The sequence below is a fragment of the Nicotiana tabacum genome, chromosome 3 (genome assembly GCF_000715075.1).
Source record: "Nicotiana tabacum cultivar K326 chromosome 3, ASM71507v2, whole genome shotgun sequence".
In the NCBI taxonomy this organism is placed as follows: Eukaryota; Viridiplantae; Streptophyta; class Magnoliopsida; order Solanales; family Solanaceae; genus Nicotiana; species Nicotiana tabacum.
This window is the reverse complement of record NC_134082.1, coordinates 127635869-127655156: the sequence shown is the minus strand read 5'-3', so window position 1 is coordinate 127655156 and position 19288 is coordinate 127635869. Positions and strand designations below refer to the sequence as shown.

Sequence of the window (19288 nt, the reverse complement as noted above, 5' to 3'; positions counted from 1 at the left end):
CCCTTAACACCGTAGATGCTCCTCACCATCCTGAACCCAAATCCACCAATCACACACTTCGAATCCCCTCCCACCTTCTCGAATCTTCATTTGAAGATTCGAGTCGGAACCTGATTTACACCAGTCGGCCTCAACTTCACACCAGACACTCCCCAGACCCCCCTCGTGACCAAACCATGCTTGGTTTGGTCCGAATCTGACCAGGGAAGCATGAATCCCGGATCTAATTTTTGGAACCTTAGGGTTCCTCGTCACTGGTCCGTATCTCGTTTAAACCAAGAGATTAAGGTCTAATGGACCTTAATCGAAGTGTTTCTCATATGAGAAACACTTCGATTAAAGTCCGTTCAGCCTTAAGAAAGGTCTGTTCGAGTCCAAGCTAGGGTTTTTGATTTTTCGGGGTTTAAGGTGAGTTTTGTTTTCTTTTCTTTATTTGTTTTAGTCCATGTGATTGTTTAAAAGGCTGTTCATGTTTTGTGAAAATTTGTGTTTTGAATTTTATCAACTGTGTCCTGTCCACTTTGTTTGAACCTACGTGTTTGATTAAGTCCCTCTTCTGTTCACTGATAATGTGTATGTGTAAGTTGTACAATCAAATGAATTTGAATTGGTTCGTTCATTTAGTTCCTAGGGCCTTTCTGTATTAACATTGCAATCTGAACCCCTTGTGTGATACTGTTAAATGTCTGATTTTTGGTTACGATTGTATGTGTTATAACTAGTATAGTCGAGTCGACATATGTCGTCAATTAGTTTCAGTTGTCCGAACAATAACAAATCGACTTACTTCTGCTAAGCATTTGCTTGAATCAATTAGGAATTGAGTTTGTTTACTTATAGTTGTTAATTTGAATTAGAAATGTAAAAGGAATGTTTTGTTTAAGTTCTGAATTGGAGGGCATGTGCACCTGTGCGCAACATGTGCATTTGTGCACCACAGGTGCATTTATGCACAGCCTGGTTCCTGCATAAAGGGATTTTTGATTTAAAAATAGTTTGACAGCATATGCTGTCAGATATATTCTGCTGCCCATTACCCTACTTTAGTTTAAGAAGTATTAAACCTCATTTAAAAGAGTAAGTCTGCCAGGGAATGTGATGGGGGGGTTAATACTTAAATAGCTAAGTGGAAACTGAAAAGAAGATAGCACATGGGAGGGGTATTCTTTTGGTCTAACAGGCTGTTAAAGGGATGATGTTAAGGCTTATAAAAGGGGAGGACTTCCATCAGAAAAGGGGGGGCATACAAAACCTAGGGGAAACAGATTTTGATATATACACACACACAGACAGAGACAAGGGAGAAAGGATATAGAAAAATCAGGAACTGTTTTCTTTACATTGTTGTCTGGATTTCATTTGTTCTTCTACTTGTTCAATCGATTATGATCCTTCCAAGTTTAAACTGAGCTCACTGGTTGTAGTTTGCATTGGTTTATTTCCTGAAGTTTGGTCTATCTGGGGTTTCTATTTCCACTGCCTTGTTTGTTACCTGCTGCTACTGCTGCTGTTTGGTGTTGCTCCTATTGTTACTCTGCTGACTTCTATTCTTCTTCAACTGTAAACACTTCCAGGTACACACTTCTGAAATTACTTGTTGTTGAAAGCTTGAAGCTTTGAAGCAGAAATAAAAGAAATGAATGTTGATTCCTTCACAATACCTATGTTCAAAACATGGCCATAGGTTGAATGGTAGTCGGCCTGCATTTGTTTAAGTTCGTTCCAACAACAATTGCTCTGTATAAATTAACATACATTCTGTTTGAGATGAAATATTAGATAGCATTGTTTATTAGATCAGGTGTGTTTTAATGTATATAATCATTGGGGTCTTGATTTAGTTATGACAGTATAACATAGAATCATGGCAAGCATCTGCATGTATTTTGTCTAGACCACTGAATTGTCCAAATCTGTTGTATTTGGTCCGGGACAAATGTTCCCCAAACAAACTCTCATGCGGTCACATTAAGAGTTTGGCCATGTACGCCAACTCTCTTGTCAGATTACTTGATCTGATATAGGTTCGATATTGGGCTTCGGTATAGATTCACTGTTTCGAAATAATGCGATGACTTTTTGAGGAAAACTAGCAGGCGTTTTTAGTTCAATAAGTAGTAGTTTTCTTAATAAACAGCCAATTTCATTTATCAAGTCCAAATAGGCTAGTTTTAAAAATCAAACTTGGAGGTCGTCAACATGAGTTTAGTATATGTTATTAGTTTGCTTGCAACCTCACTTACCAAATTAACAAGCGTATTCACTCGATGAAGACAAGGTATGAGGTAACTCTCACTTCATAAACAATCAATCAGGTAATCAAACAAAATTCGGATTCGGCAGACATAGTAAAAATTCAGTATGTACTTGTTTAAACAAGTAAGTTTGGCATCTTCCTTTTTTTATTTTTTAGAGACAAACGTAATAGAAATGTAGTCACTTTAGGATATCCTTCCAAAAAATGAGATGAGCCTCGCCAAATAAAAAATGCGAATTGCGGGGCCCTCAATAATTAACCATAAAAAATACTTAGAATTCGGGACAGGCCGTTTAGCGAATTTTACGGCCTTCCCCAAAGATAATAATACGTTGGACTCTTTAGGCACGATTTAATTAAACTACATTCTTAAATTCGGGTGTGCATTGATGCGACCCAAATCCAAATCTCAACGGAGTCAAAATGTGTCGACGACCACGGGTGCATTGATTGTGACGTGGTTCGAGATGCATTTTCACGACGTTGCAATTCTATAAAAATAAATGATAATAATAAAAGCGGTTTAAACTTAATAAAAGCACGTAAGTCATAACATATATTTAAATCAGATATTTAGCCATTATAACAATTTAAGCGACCGTGCTAGAACCACGGGATTCGAGGGTGCCTAACACCTTCCCTCGGGTCAACAGAATTCCTTACTTAGAATTCCTGGTTCGCAGACTTCATTTGAAAAAGTCGAATATTTTCCTCGATTTGGGATTCAAGATAAACCGGTGACTTGGGACACCAAAAGCCAAACATTTCCCAAGTGGCGACTCTGAATTAAATAAATAATTCCATTTCGAATATTGTCACTTAAATTGGAAAAACTCCCTCGCGCATTTAACCCTTCGGGGCGGGCGCGCAAAAAGGAGGTGTGACAGTGAATACAATGAAATACATGGAATACAACGAAATACATTGAATTACAATGAAAAAAGACAATGAATACAATAAAATACATGAAAATACAGTGTGATTCGTTGAAAATACATTGAAATATATTAACAGAAAAATAAGTTGCTCAACCCCAAAACCCGTCGTCTTTGTTCAAGAACAAACCCGAATTTCCGACGAATCCGCCGTCGTGCAAAAACCCTGAATGGAGACGGTTGTTGTTTTTATTAAAGCCTTTCAATGTGTTACCGACAAACCAATCAGATAACAATTTTCACTTCAGAAACCCTAAGGCACATAGTTAAAGCAACTTGATATTTACCTCTTTTCTTTCTCTGTTGTTGCTATATTTGTTAAAAACTCGAGAAAAGTCAGCAGGCCAACAGTCGTGGTTTTGTGAGAGAAGAGAGTAAAGTGTATGTAAAGAGAGAGAGAACGTGGTTTGTGAAATTTACCGTTATTATGTGAAAGAAAATCTGAAAAGGGAGAGAGAAAAATATTAATTAGCGTATATAGTGCCTTAAGTGTAGGATATAACTATAATTAGATATTTTGCTATAAAAGATAAAAGGTAGCTATATAATATAATTTTTTAAAATGGTATTTATTTAAAATAAATAGGGTACTAAGCTTTTCTAAAATTTCCTTTTTGAATTAAGTACAAGTACAAAAATTGGTACTATTTTGACAGGAGACAATTGGTGAGGCCCACAGGGGCGTGGAACAATGGTCTTGGGCTTGGAAAGAGTCTGCGAAGTGGGCTTAATTAGCAAATACAAGTCCACCGGCCCTCGACGAGGGGTCCAACTCCAACGTAATTGTTTGTTCCAAAGTTGTAACACCTGTAAAGTGTAGCAATGGAGTCCTCTTGAAGCGACCACGTAACCAACAACCAAAATACTAAACTCCTATTTTCAGGAAAAATCCAGACATGCAACCATCAATACTGCAAGGCAAAAGCAGTGGAACTCTGACTCTCAGCTGAGCTTAATTAAGTTAATCAAATAATGGCGAACGGAAGGGGTGGCAGAAGCCTAATGGGACCATTCTTGGTCATAAACTTTGTAGTTTATTTAATAGTACTAGGACTTGCTGGCTGGTCACTTGATAAATACATCGATGGCGAACAAAATCACCCTCGTATGTTAGCTACTTCTTCATAAAATAATCTTGTGTTGAGCTCTGTTTTATAGTATAGTTTGTTTAATTTTGTGTCTGTTCAATGTGAATTATGTAACAGATTTAGGAGGGAATCCATCAACAAGTTTTATGTTGATGTTTGCATTGATTGGTGGAGTCATGGGTGCTTCCTCTATGCTGGCGGGGTTTGTTCATCTCAGAAAATGGACTACTCAAACTTTGACTAGTGCTGCTTCTTCAGCTATCATCTCTTGGGCCATTACTGCTCTTGCTTTTGGGTACTACTAACAACTATTGCTACCTCCCACCTATATTCTCTTTGTCATTTGGCCAATTGAATTTGTTTCAAAAGAGTTCGTATTTTAGAAAAATAAGAAATGTTTATTAAGTACCTTATATCCAAATTAACCCTTACCACTTCAATTAGTGGTAATGGAGTATTAAGTAAGTAGTATGATGTTTATGGTTTAGACGAATGCTTTATGGTTATTACTAATCAGAGGCGGACCTACCCACCGATAACTTCAGAAAAAATATGTGTATATATCTTAAATTACAAGTATATATTTCAATTGGCATCCTAAGATTTAAATTTTGCATTGTGGGGCACAACTTGACTTTTTAGTACATTGTCTGGATTCATTCGGACTTCAGCATATGCGCAAATTTGTATTCGAGGGTGGTACCCTGCCACTTTCAAATGCTGGGTCCATCTCTAATAACTATACGTGTTGTTCTCAACACGAGGGCATTTAAGACATAATATGGATCGAAGGCAGTATTCCTTTTATTATTTTGAGACGTTCCATGATTAGACAATAAATTGCTCATCTTCTCACAATGTTGGATGAACCTGTGATGCAGTCTAGTTTGCAAGCAGATAATAATGGGAGGGCACAGAGGAAAACGCCTGGTAATTGTCTCTGTAAAACCTCCATTTATTACCACCATTTCATACTCAGCTACAAAATTTGTTCTTCTATTAACAAGTCATTTCAACTTATCTTTTTGTTGGTATAATTAATGGACAGCAAACTTTGGAAGCCTTGATTACCATAGCAATGGTGAGTCAATTGCTGTATATACTGTTGCTGCACGCCGGCATTTTCCGCAGCAGGTACGGGCCTGTTTATGGTTCCTATGGGCCTCAGCACTAGCCAAGTCTCCCTTGGTATGGCTCGGTGTATAGAAATAGCTAATGGAAGTCTTTGCTTAGAATATACATCTAAAAGGTTTTGTGGGATGGCTCAGCTACCATTCTTCTTCTTTTAGTAATAAGTTTATATGGATGCTTATTTGCAGCATACAATAGACCCCACTTTGTACTGTCAATATCTGAGGTACACTTGGACATTGTATGCCTAATATCTGGGGAAAAATATTCTTGCTTTTCAACAGTGGTTAAAATTTACATGTCACTCCATTTCCGTCAACTGGCATATATAGCAAGAAATAGCTATACATGAAAAAATGGATTTCCGGCTAAGATGGGGAAACTCGAGTTTCCACATTTACAAGCTACAAGGGTTGGTTAGTTCCTTCATTGAAATGCAAGGTTTACGTAGTTGTGGACTGATCCAAAAGAGAAGGCACTGAAGACCGAAACCAACCGATAAGAGAGGAAACAGAAAGAACCACCTCAATGGTTTTCCAGAAGAGGGAACCAAGAGATTGTTTCGTATAGACCTCGGCCTCAAGGAAAGCATACATAGAGAAGAAGCCATGGAAAAAGAAGCGGTAACAACAATAAGAAAACCAAAGCAGAAAAAACATCTGGTAGTAATAGAAATCTAATAATAAGGAAATATGAGAATAATACTAATACTGCTAATATGGAAAAGAAATACACTCAACTAACTACTAACCTTATAACTTAATTCTCGACCTTTACACCCTCCTATCAAGAGTCATATCTTCGTTAAGCTGAACATGTGCTTCATATACAGCCTAATCAATGCTCCCCAATACTTTTTTGACCTACCTTTACCTCTTCTCCGATTCCCCCAACGGTTCCCTTTCTTCTCCGATTCCCCCCACGGTTTCCCTTAACCGAAGGAATTTATACAGTTACAAGTTTTTAAACCAACACTAATGGAGACAAGTCTTTCAGGTTTTGTAAAAACTAAAAGAAGCATTAATAAGAACTTTTCTCTAATGACGTTTGCAAACACTGAAAATCTTCTGACTTTTTTTTCTTTTACATGTTTTTGAGAATAAACGCATTCGACCACGCTGCGTGCATGAGAACATAATATCCTAGTACAAAAATTCGCACTCTTGGCATTGTAATTCCAACAACTAGATTTAAGCAGCAAGAAAGAAAAATTCCCTTATTCTCAATATAGTACCAGTAGAGCATATTCTATTAATCCTACATATTTCTGCCTCTTTATAATATCAGCGCCTCTCTACCCCATAGTTAAAACTGGATTTTCCACTTGAGTCACATGGACAGCTCATAATCTTCATATTACAAGTGCAACCACCTTATACAACAGTGACACTGAATCAGATATCTGAATTCAGATTTACATCTGACACTTTCATACGGACTATTCGGATTCTGCCTGCCACTCCACAATCGCCAGAGTATGGCGGCCACCACAAGCAACGAGTTTAGCACACCAACGCCCTCCTTCAGTGCTGCTGACATCACTTGGAGGTGGAATATTTATTGGAACTTCTGATGGGTGGCCAGTTGTCACCTTTCTACCATATCCTAGTCGTCCATGGTCTCCACGCCCGAACTGCCACATACAAATAGCCAGTGAGTTAGTTCATCTTCAAGTTAGGGCAGTAAGACGGTAATGCAGAATAACTAATCACCAATTGCATCGTAATGTTTTACTACACCAAATGGCTATGTAATCTCTTTAACGTTTTAAATGCCATAAGATAAGATAGAATTTCTGATGACCACTGGCTCTCACTCCCTTGGAGATTGATGTTTCAAATGGAAATATGAGGTATTATCTACAAATGCCGGAGATATAAGCATTTTAACCATTGTACAACACACTCACATTTCAACTTTTTCCAAAAGCTTAAATACGGATTGCCCACAAGATTATTATTCAAATGCTTGTTGCCATAACAAACTGGCTAATGAGCTTTTAGACAAGACATTTGCATGTTTTCCTTACAGATTTTTAAACAAGTAAAACGATGGGCTTTAGCGTGAGCCTAGCTTGTGCAAATTGAAGGCTTAGAAGGAAAAGAGTGTCTGATACTCACAGAAAACATACGACCATCATGTGTTAATGCAACAGAGTGGGTGCCCCCACATGATACCTGCATCATCAGAAAAGGAAATCACCTACATAAATTATTAAAAGAAAAGCAAGGAGAGGGGGGGGGGGAGCTTAGAAATGGAACGCAATGCTTCTTCTCAGAGCACGGATCGACAAGAGGAATAAATGGATAGGCATAGGGTGGACAAGCAAAAAAAGAATAAACAACAACAACGACCCAGTGAAATCCCACTAGTGGGTCTGGGAGGGTAGTGTGTACGCAGACCTTACCCCTACCCCGAGGGGTAGAGAGGCTGTTTCCGATAGACCCTCCGCAAAAAAAGAATAAATACTGAATTAAATTCACCATACCCTGGATCAAATAGTTCAGAAATATGTCGGAAACAACAAGAAACAAATTCTTAACTCAAGCATTCATATTCAGATTACTCTTCTTCCACTCTCTATGAACTATGAAGCAATGATACCAAATTTAATGTTGCATCTCGGTATCAGACACCACTTGGTCACACACATGCCAAGTGTTGGACATATTTTATTTTTGGTTTTCCTGCTTTCTTTTATTTTCTTGGCACGCATGTCCTTGGTTAATTTGTTGGGCCAATTGGTTTAGTTACAAATGTCCTATTTTTGGATGCCAAATTTGTCAATTGACGAGAAATATTGGGGCACCGATGTAGTGAACAAAAACTTTGAGACCGTAAGCCTAACAAATAGCTGAATCACCCTAAATCTACACCCTGGAGACCTCAACGACAATGGAAAATATACAATCAAACTTGAAGAAAAACCGACATTATTACCCAAACTCGAAAGAAGAAAAATAGATACTATTGGATAAAGAAAAGAGCATTGTTCTACCTTATTACCCCTGATTTGCTGTTTTGTTTCTCAAAATTCCAGTCTTTTTTTACTTCTTTTTCTTCAGTTCCACTCTGACTGTTCTATTTTCTTTTGTTTCATCTTTTAAGTTTGACTGATTTTCTTATTTGCAACTCTATTATGTTTTGCTTTTCAATTGCAGATTAAAATTCTCTTTCTTTGCTACATGTTTTATCTGGTGCTATTTAGATGCTTTATAAAGAATATATAGAATCTAGATTATTTTTGCGTTTCTTTGACAGTTATTAATACTCCTAGCAATGTTCCACATATTAGCTTAGGTGACACATAATTTGGTATAATATAGTCTCCAAGTTGCGTTGTGTCCCCCCTTATAAAAAAAATGTTGTGTTGCGTCCCCTTAGTTCTGTAAACTTTTTTGACCTCCTGTCCAGTGTCCATATTTGCGCCACTTAGATGATGAGCAATATTTCAGTCTCAAGTAGATTCTAGCAAAGGCATCACTCTATGTCAGTCTAAAATAATGAACACAAGTACAATTCTTTATACAGCTAGCTTCCCACCTCCATCAGATACAAAAAGAGTGCTGACGAAGCACAGGGCAGTGACTTCCATAGTTAAGACCAGAAGAGAGACCCACTAATATTGAAGGATATGAAGAAGTCACCTGAACAATGTTCTCCCCAGCTAAAAGCTGAACCTTCTGCGGCACCATTTTACTACTCTTGTCATCTCCAAATCCAAGTCTACCATGTTCCCCTCTTCCCCAGCCATAAACCTGCAGTAAGCAGAGGTTAAAACACAGTTGACACAGGTTGTTGACCGTTGAGAAAATGCATATTGCCTACTATATGCAGCTTCTTTAAACTACATTATTCGTATGTAAGAAGATTTATTTAAAGGAAAAAAAACACCAATCATCAAGTATTTTCACTTTGGTTTTGCGCAAGCCAGAAATAAGAGGATCAGGAAATCTATTGATCAGATACCATAACAATGCCATATGGTCAGATACCCAACAATTCTGCCGGATGTGTCTTTTATCTTGACATAACATATATACTAACTGTTGTTAAAAAAAAGGTACAGGACAAATGAAGCAAAAATATCAAGCAGAAATAATATAAACAGTATAACACTAGATATACCTCTCCCTCATCTGTCAAAGCTGCAGAATGCCATCCTCCAGCAGCAATATCAACCTGGACATGACAACAGAAACAGCTTACATAGTTTTTCTATATACATCTTACATTCTCTTATTGATGTATATTATTATTTACTATTACTCTTTGGCCCTGTTTCAGTTCTAAAATCAATAGAATTGATAGAGGCTGGTTATTTCATGCACCAAGATTGTTGGTAAGGTAATATATCCAAAGAAAATTGGACTGAACTACTAGACACACAGGAGTCAGGACATAACTTTTTTGAGAAAAAGAAGATACACAAGGGGTGTGTTTGGTATGAAGGAAAACATTTTCCGGAAAATGTTTTCCAATTTTCTCATGTTTGGTTGGCTTAAATGTTTTGGAAAACATTTTCCTCATCAACTCATTTTCCTTCAATTGGAGGAAAATGTTTTCCCTATCAAGAGAAGGAAAACATTTTCCAAAACTCCTTCTCAAGCTTCCCCACCCTATTCTTTAACCTCACCAACCCACCCCACCCCACACCCACCAACCTAACCCCACCCTATGCCCTCTCTTCAAAAAGGTTTTTCTTCGTCACCCCCAACCCCACCCCACCCCGCAAAAACATTTTTTTTTTTTTTGTAATTTTCAAATTTCTGTTTTTTTTTCTGCACCCCACCACCCACCCCTGCCCCCTCCCCCGGGAAAAAATATTTTTTTATATATTTTCAGTTTTACTTTTTTCATCTTTCGATTTACAAGTTCAAAATTTTACAAGTTCCAAAATTATGAGTTCGGAGATCTATGTGTTTCAAAGTTTACGGGTTTAGAAATTATAAAGTTTACTGGTTTGAAATTTCGCGGTTTCGAAAGTTTTACGGTTCAGAAATTTATGAAATTTGTGGGTTTGGAAGGTTGTTGGTTCCAAAGTTTATGGCTTCATGTTTATTGTATCAAAATTATTTATGAATACTCTTGAGAAAATATTTTCCTTGATTTTGCGTACCAAACACCAAAAAATGAATAAGATTACTACTTGTTTTCCAAGAAAACATTTTCTTGGAAAACATTTTCCATGGAAAACATTTTCCTTTATACCAAACACACCCAAGGACAAGCAGAAGATGGAGGAAAATGACCAATTAAAAATCATCTCGCAAACAAAATGAGTCAAAATGACACGAAGCACAGATTAATACAAACCAAAGTGAGACCAGATAGCCCTTGAACAGCAATGGGTTGTGATCTTGGCTGGGTATCACCAGTTCCAAGTTGCCCATACTCGTTATTACCCCATGCCATTAAAACTCCATCATCAAGAAGTGCCAAGTTATGAAAGGCTCCTACGGCAATCAATCTCACACTTGCAAGACCTTGCACACGGACAGGAGTAGAAATTTGCTTTCTGCAAAGTTTAGTGCAGCACTGATGAAATTCTTCAACAAAAAACAAATATTATTGTATATATCATGGTTATTAAAGATCAACGATTAGAATAACTATACATGTCACCAGGAGGCCATGGTTGACCCCATGTCCATACTTGTCCCTCCTTTGTAAGAACAACAGAGTGTGTACCACCAGCAGCTACCTGTTTAAAGAAATTAGGAATTAATTGACAACAAAGACAACACATCCTAAATTGCTGCACATAATTATAAAAGATCCTACGAAAGGGAAAAGGCAGTTAATAGGCATGCATGTATTGGGATTCGGTTGGTGAGTACCTTTAGTAAATTATTTTTTCTTCCAAAGAATAGAATATTTAACAAACGAACTTGAACTTATATCTTAAAGCTATTCTATCAAATGGATGTTTAGAAAGGAAGAAGTTCAAGAATTAGCAATGAATTTGCTGGCATGAGGCTTAGACCCAGACACTAGAGGTTAGAGAGCACATGCAATAAAGTTGCAAGGATTTACCAGGATTCAGAACCAAAACCAACAAAGAAGAGTCTTTGCATCATCATCAACCAACACAATAAGTAAAGAAACTCCACAATATAACGAGAACGTCACCTGACGAACAGATAGCTTAGAGGCACAACGCTTAGGGATGATGATATCTCTCTTAATAGGCCTTCCAGTGTCATCTTTCCTTTCCGGTTCTTCACCACATTGTCCATACTCATTACCACCTGTAAAGGGTCATGAACTTGAAAAAATAAGTACAAGTTTGCAACTGCTCCAAGTCACCAGAATTCAGTAATTTGAAAGCTAAACTATTAAAGCAGATTATTAAGTATAGGAAAGAAACAAGCCTAAATAAACTCAAAGTGGATATAGAGGATTCATATAGTCGATCCTAGTTCCTACTAGTATGGTATTGAACCATTGTTGTTTTAACCAAATAAAGCATATCAATATGAAGTTCAAAGATGTTAACTTTTGTGGATATAATCAACCACCGCAAAGAAAAATTGAAACTTTTCCTTTCTTTTTCTTATCTTTGGTGTATTCTTTGATGGAAAAAAGACACCCTAACTCATAAATTTGGAATACTCAGCAGTACATTTTCAACCCTTCCTTATTCCAAAGACAAAAATGATTAAAAGGGTAAAGATGAATAAAGCTAAGGCATACCCCAAGCATAAGCCCTGCCTTGATCATCCACAGCCAAACAATGCCAGCCACCAATCGCCGCCTGCAATCAGAAAAATAGCCCATTAAAACCTACACCAATAAACTCAGGCAAATTCTTTTGCACAAATAAAATTGAAAGCTGAGATTGTAATATTACCTGAACAATTTTGACATTGGAAAGAGCTTTAACCTGACTAGGAATGTTCTCAGTTTTGGTCTCAGGTGGGTGTCCCAAGGTCCCTCTTTGATTCCAACCCCATGTAAACAACTGCTTATTTAAAACACCCACATAACCAAAATCACACATAAAAAAACAATAAAAGGGTATAATGGAGAGTGAAAGAGTAAAAAAGGAGCATACTTTGCCATCTTCACAAATAGCAAGAGAGTTTCTACTGCCAGCAACAATAGAAGAAACTTTCTCAGAGTACTTAAGAGCTTTAATAGTACAAACCCATTCTTTCTCTTCATTATTTCCAATACCCAATTGACCATCTTCTCCAGAGCCCCTAAAAACATAAATATATATAATAAAAATAGTGATCAGAGTGAAGTGAGAGAGTAAAAGGAAGTTGCAGACATTGTACCAAGCGATGACGGCGGTTCTGGAAGCCATAGATATTTGTGGCAGCTGCTCTCAGTTTTCTGCTTCTCGGGTTTGTTCACCAGTAGTGTGTGCGCTTTTACTGCTAAGAGTGGAAATATTGGAGTTTTACTATGTACTGTACTTGGTATGGTGGGAATCTGATTCAAGAATCGCCCTTGGCTGTGTGCATAAAAATGGTGGCTTCTCTAATATCGGAGTGGACAGGGGAGGGCTGCGTTCTCTAATTATTGCTGCTTTGGAATTAACTTTATTCTTAGTCCAGTAGATATGTAGTAGTATCTTTTACGATAAATTTTATATAATTGAGTGACGTTGTAATAATTTGCTGTATTTAAATTTAAAGTAAAGGATAAATACTTCATATTACTACTTGAAAATAAAAGGCACTGTGAATAGTTTTAAATGAAAACAAGTTACAAGGGAGAGGGTGTCGGATATATTGGTTTAGCTGTATACCTAATCTTTTCTTTTTCGCCTCTGGATTCACACATCAATCAAATTAGGTGTTTTTTGTGAATTCAAAAGGATGGTTTAGGAAAAGGCATGATTCACCCCGCAACACTTAACCTTTTTTTTCACTTTGTTATTTAGCAAAGATTAGACAAATTTAACATTCTTTAAAGCGGAGAATTCAAAATTAATCAAGTAATTTAAGTCTCTTATTTTATTTCTTATTTCATGTCATTTTGGTCTTAATAAGAACTGTAGGTACAAACTTTAATTGACGTGTTAAAAAATAAAAACATGTTACCAGCTTTAAAAAGCAGCTTATGTATTCGGCCTCGTAAATAATATGGATCAATTTTAGAATCTCCTCTAGTGGTACCCGTCGAAATTTCACAAACAATAGTGATCCCAATGAAATAGAAACTTAAAAAGTAAAATCATAAATAATAAAAAAAAAACTAGATAAAAACGTTAGGTGATTTCTTCTTATCTGTCCAAGCTTTGTTATACATAATTACCTGTACCTATTGCTGGTGAGATAACTTTCATCTTGAAAGTTATGTGGCATTCTTATAAGATATTCATGATTCTCTCTATTCGTAATTCAATCAATCTTTTAATTTCGTTAAAACTAATCAAGATATGCGTAAGTTGGTCCAGATATTACGATTATCAAACAAATTTTAAAACAAAAAAAGGCTAGTCAGGATCATGAACATAGTTCATCACAAAATGTGGAATTGAAACTTTGAAACACAAGAGAACTTAACAACGCAAGCTAAAAATACTCTGATCTAACTCTAATCGCCAATAAGGATATCATGGCATATTGGCATGACCAAATATGTCTTATCACACTAGAACGTGTCTTTAATCAAACTTCTTTAATAACAACAACAAACGGCCACCGAAATATCAAATCCACTGCCTGCTATAACCTCTTGTACCAGTCCTATAAAATAAAGAGTACAAGACTATGCTATTTAAAAAATATAAAAAATTAATCGAATCATACCACCACCTAAGAGAAACAGAGTTAATTAGAACGGCTTCGAAAAATCTAATTATAGTTATGCAAAATAAAGTAATTCAAAAATTAATATAATACAAGTTTAATAAAATAACTGTTTGAACCGAACCGTGACTCCCCTACCCAATGGAAAATTAATGGATGTTTTGTGAAAATAAAACTACATAAATATTACCCACCATTCAATTTTATATAATACTATTTGAATAGATATCAATTTAAAGAAAAAATAATTAACTTTTTTTTTATCTAAGAACTGTCACAAAAAGTTGTATTTAATTTTAAAGAAAAATAAAAATATTAAAGTTAAATTATTTTAAATTAAGTTGTTTTCACTTAATTGAGATATAAATCTGATCATTCACATCTTAACTAATTTAAGTATATTTTGTTTCTTTCACAACCACTAAGGGGTCGTTTGGTTGAAATAAGTTATCCTGGGATTAATTATCCCAGGATTATTTATTCTGGGACTAGTTATTTTACTTTTTCATAGGGATAAAAAACACTACAATTCCGGGATAACTAATCCCGAGATTAATTATACAACAATTTTATCCCAACCAAATATGAGATAAACTCATCTCAAATTTAATCCCGAAATTAATTATCCCGTACCAAACGAGTTCTTAATATGTTTTGTATCATTTAGATCTTGTGCATACTGTCAAAATTCTTAAGACATTAACTTAAAGATTTCACAAATGCAACAATTAATTGCTATTTTATTTAATATTACCACCGGCCATATTAACCACCATTCACCTCCACAACATTCCACCACTACTAACAATCTATTACTATACTCCACCACCGTCAATCAGCACCATCAAATTAACAATCGTGCGCATCGTCAGCCACCAGTATTACATACTAGTTTTCATCACACAACTAACACTAACAATCACATCCACAACCAGTTATTACCATCTTTACCATGAGTCTCTATCATACAACCATCATTAATCATCCCATCAGCTACCATCGCATGTTCATCATCTCTAAACTACCATTCTACCACAATTATCGTCGCCATTCTCCCTCCTCTAACAACAACCATGGCACCGCCACTGTCAGCAAAGAAACAATTTATATCTTTCATAATTTTTTGTGGATTAATATATTTTATTAAATAATTTTAATTCTAAATCTATTAGTTTGTTAACTCAAAATAAATTATAAATAATCATATGTTAAAAAAATGGAAAATCCTATTTATCTAGTGTTTAAATATCGATATAGTTCTTTAATAGTTGGATGTATATATATTCAGATTTATACATTTTAATCTTAATAAAACAAATAGGGCTGCAATCCCTCTCTTTATATACGTACACATAGTGCGCACATATAAATAACAAAGGCTACCATAATTATCACTATTGCAGATGTTTTTATTTTTATTTTTAGAAAAGCAGGAAAGCGATGAAAAAAGTAATCAATAAGTAATATACAAAGCTCTATTCTCATGCTCTCAGCGCAAGATAGTTAACTTGCGATGATGTGGATAACCATGGCACGAGGGCGTGAACGAGGCCATGGAAGGGGACGCGGCGGAAGAACAAAGAAAGTTCCCCTAGTTACCTTTGGAAGCTTCGTGGGAGCGCGCATGCAACCGGAATCTACAAATGAGGAATCAGTGTTAATTATGCCAATTCATCTGGATCGTCTTCGAAATCAACTGGAACTGCTAAGAAATTTCAATTGAGCCCAGATCTGGCTAGCGAGAAACGAAATGAGGTTGAAGTAACAGCAATAACAAATGTCCACTCTGTTGATGAAAAGAAGCCATATGAATCCAATAGAACAGTACTGCAATGCTACAGTACAACAACCAACACAGCAATAGGTGAATTTATTTGCGAAGAACAGAACAATGAAGAATGATATGGCTCTTTCCTATATTGCTCCTCAATTAGTTAATGGCAAAGTAGTGATTCAGCTGGAAAAGGAGGAAGTTGAACGAGAAACTAAAAAATGGAGAGGAGCCCTAATTGCATATGTAATTGGGGAATACCCAGATTATAATGCTATGCGGCGATATATAGATCTAAAATGGAACAAAATTGCAAGTCCAGATCTTTTTATGCATGATGAAGGATACTATATCATCAAATTTCAATCCATATATGATATGCAAGAAATCCTTTATACTGGCCCTTATACTATCAATAATCGACCCCATTATTTTGAAACTTTGGACAATTGATTTCGATTTTGATAGGGAGTTCCCAACTGAAATATCACTGTGGGTAAAATTCCTAAAGTTACCAATGAATTGTTGGGGAAAAAACTCTCTGAGTAGGATTGCAAGTGCTATTGGGATACCTATGTATGCAGATGAATGCACGGCTAAACAGACGTGTGTTTCCTTTGCTCGAATGCTAGTAGAGGTCATTGTGACAAAACTCATGCTAGATGAAATAGAAGTTATGAATCCTAATGGCAGAATTTTTCAACAAGCTGTGACATATGATTAGAAGCCACTCTTCTGCAACAAATGCCAAGTAATTGGCCATGTTTGCCCAAAGGAGCAAAGAAGAAACGAAGAACGGGCAAAAAAGTAAGAAGGACCTAAGAAAGTCATCCAAATATGGGTAACCAAAGAACAAGTAACAGAGCAATAAAAAACAACAATAAAGGGGCAGATCAGATTGTAGAACAAGAGGTGGCCAGAACCAAATAAGCAATTGATAAGAATACAAAAGATGCTGAACAAATACAGAAGAATGTAGTGATGCAGGAGCAACAATCCATCATCATGCTATCACCCAGTGCAGGAAGTGAGAATATTACACCTAACAAAGGGAAAACAATAAGTAATGTACCTGAACTTAACTTGCAGGATTTTCCTATCTTATGTTCTGTATCAACTAAGAATGGCTTCGAAGTGTTAAATAGAGGCTATGGTGGATCACAATTAGCACCTCCTGGCAAAGGAGGTGGGATTAGCTTTAATCAATGAATTGGATGTTCTGGAATGTAAGGGGTGCAAATAAAAGGTATAAGCATAAGGAATTGAGGAAGTACCTAAAGGCCAAACACATTACTTTAGCAGGATTTACTGAAACTAAGGTGAAAGAGCATAAAGATCGTACTGTGGCAAAAGCTATGGCTACAAATTGGGGATTTTAAAATAACTACCTTAGCGCTACTAATGGCAGAATTTGGTTACTGTGAAACAGTAATCTATACACTGTTGATAAACCAAGAGAAGAGGCACAAATATTATATTGTCAAGTTACTATGACAGCAACTAGTATGCCATGTGTAGTAACTGTCATTTATGGGTATAACACATGTGAACAAAGAAAGTATCTGTGGGGAACACTAAAGGAATTGGCTCAAGGAATAAATATGTCATGGCTGATTGTTGGAGATTTTAATGCAGTTCTATACCCACAGGATAAACTCTTTGGAAATCCAGTTCAATATGTAGAGATCAAAGACTTCACTGACTATATACATGACTTGCTACTAAATGAAGTTAAATGGCCAGGTGATTACTACACCTGGACAAACGAGCAACAAAGCAGTGACAGAATATGTAGCAGACTAGATAAGGCTTTTGGCAATCATGAATGGATGATGCAATGGGGTTACATAGTGATGGAGTATGATGTACCTCTAATTTCAGACCATGCCCCAGTGTTTTTTTCTCTAAAAATAAATCAAAGTAATTTCAAAGTCCCTTTTAAAATTTTCAATTCCTGGGCTGAGCATAACAACTTGGTCATAGTTGAAAAAGTTTGGCAGCAGAGATTCACTACCTGGAAGATGAGGAGTATATGGATGAAACTGAAAGCCCTTAAACCATTGCTCAAGCAACTAAATAATAAGGAGTTTAAATCCATCTCATAGAGAGTAGACAAAGCAAGAAGTGACTTAGTGGCAATCCAAAAATAACTGAATTGTCAATGGTATGATAACCTTATGGAGCAGGAAAGAGCTATTTTTCATAATTTGGAGAAATGGTCTTTGATTGAAGCGAGTATCATGAAGTAGAAATCAGGGGTCAAATGGATTCAGCTGGGGGATTCAAACACTAAATATTTTTCTGCTGTGGTCAAGGAAAAAAGCCAGAAAAACACGTCAAGGAGATCACCTCCTTAGATGGAGTGAAATTTACTGAACCAAAAGATATTCAGGAGGAGATTGTGAAGTTCTACAAATCATTGATGGGATCCTCAGCTCAGAACCTACTAGTTATCAATAAACTCAACATGAAGAGAGGACCAACTCTAACTCAACAACAGAAGCTTGAACTAATTACAACAGTCATTGAAGAAAGAGGACTTGATTCCATAGGTGAGGATAAGGCACCAAGAATTGATGGGTATAATGCTACATTTTTCAAAAAATCATGGGCCATCATTAAAGAAGAAGTGATAAGAGTAGTACAGAAATTCTTCAATACTAGGAAGATGTACAGAGCTATCAATTGTACAGCCATAACTCTGCTGCCAAAGAATGATAAGCCAATAAGATGTTAAAGAATACAGATCAATTGCCTGTTGCACAGTCTTGTATAAATTTATCTCTAAGGTCATATCAACAAGAATACAGAAGGTCATTGAATCCATTATTAGTGAATCACAAGCAGACTTTATATCTAGAAGAAAGATTGGAGATAATATCATCTTATCACATGAACTGGTGAAAGCTTACACAAGAAAACATGTGTCTCCAAGATGCATGATAAAGATAGATTTGCAAAAAGCCTATGATTTAGTGGAGTGGATATATTTGGAGCAGATCATGGTGGAACTAGGATTTCCTATACAATTCATCACATGGATCCTAGTGTGTATGCAAACAGTCAATTATACTACATAGATTAATGGTGAGCCATCAGAACCTTTCAATGCAGCTAAAGGACTCATACAAGGAGATCTCATGTCTCCTTTCCTCTTTGCCACTGCAATGAAGTGCTTGAGTAAGAGCCTAAAAGGAATGACAAATGTGGAAGGCTTTCATTATCATCCAAGATGTTCAAAACTAGTAATCACACACTTCTGTTTTGATGATGATATGTTGCTCTTTGGCAGAGGTGACATCTCATCAGCGGCTGCTCTTCATCAGTGCTGTAATGAATTT

At 36.3% G+C, this 19288-nt stretch overlaps 3 protein-coding genes across 3 annotated transcripts; 2 read left to right on the top strand and 1 right to left on the bottom strand.

Annotated features, from left to right (window-relative positions):
• Window positions 1-4033: 4033 nt before the first annotated feature.
• On the top strand, window positions 4034-5704 carry LOC107782447 (membrane protein PM19L-like). Its single transcript, XM_016603335.2, has 4 exons — window positions 4034-4297; window positions 4398-4575; window positions 5162-5210; window positions 5329-5704. The coding sequence occupies exons 1-4, from the start codon at window positions 4165-4167 to the stop codon at window positions 5452-5454; spliced, it is 486 nt and encodes a 161-aa protein (XP_016458821.1). The 5' UTR covers window positions 4034-4164; the 3' UTR covers window positions 5455-5704.
• Window positions 5705-6600: 896 nt separating this feature from the next.
• Window positions 6601-12985, bottom strand: LOC107782456 (ultraviolet-B receptor UVR8). The gene is made up of 11 exons (XM_016603344.2): window positions 12695-12985; window positions 12469-12616; window positions 12265-12375; window positions 12108-12168; window positions 11544-11662; window positions 11030-11115; window positions 10728-10929; window positions 9540-9593; window positions 9059-9169; window positions 7532-7588; window positions 6601-7044 (listed from the first exon to the last, which is right to left on the bottom strand). Exons 1-11 carry the CDS (start codon window positions 12721-12723, stop codon window positions 6850-6852), a joined length of 1173 nt encoding a protein of 390 aa, XP_016458830.1. The 5' UTR covers window positions 12724-12985; the 3' UTR covers window positions 6601-6849.
• A 3082-nt stretch (window positions 12986-16067) lies between these two features.
• LOC142177378 (uncharacterized) lies at window positions 16068-16671 on the top strand. Its single transcript, XM_075245861.1, has 2 exons — window positions 16068-16193; window positions 16291-16671. Exons 1-2 carry the CDS (start codon window positions 16068-16070, stop codon window positions 16669-16671), a joined length of 507 nt encoding a protein of 168 aa, XP_075101962.1.
• The last annotated feature ends 2617 nt before the right edge of the window (window positions 16672-19288 follow it).

Coding starts and splice junctions, on each gene's coding strand:
- LOC142177378 (XM_075245861.1), top strand. CDS start 16,068: ATGAAGAATGATATGGCTCTTTCCTATATTGCTCCTCAATTAGTTAAT. Junction 16,194..16,290: donor GAGGAGCCCTAATTGCATAT/GTAATTGGGGAA, acceptor TGCATGATGAAG/GATACTATATCATCAAATTT.
- LOC107782447 (XM_016603335.2), top strand. CDS start 4,165: ATGGCGAACGGAAGGGGTGGCAGAAGCCTAATGGGACCATTCTTGGTC. Junction 4,298..4,397: donor TGGCGAACAAAATCACCCTC/GTATGTTAGCTA, acceptor ATTATGTAACAG/ATTTAGGAGGGAATCCATCA. Junction 4,576..5,161: donor ATTACTGCTCTTGCTTTTGG/GTACTACTAACA, acceptor CCTGTGATGCAG/TCTAGTTTGCAAGCAGATAA.
- LOC107782456 (XM_016603344.2), bottom strand. CDS start 12,723: ATGGCTTCCAGAACCGCCGTCATCGCTTG. Junction 11,663..12,107: donor AGGCAGGGCTTATGCTTGGG/GTATGCCTTAGC, acceptor GACCCTTTACAG/GTGGTAATGAGTATGGACAA. Junction 10,930..11,029: donor CCATGGCCTCCTGGTGACAT/GTATAGTTATTC, acceptor TAAACTTTGCAG/AAAGCAAATTTCTACTCCTG.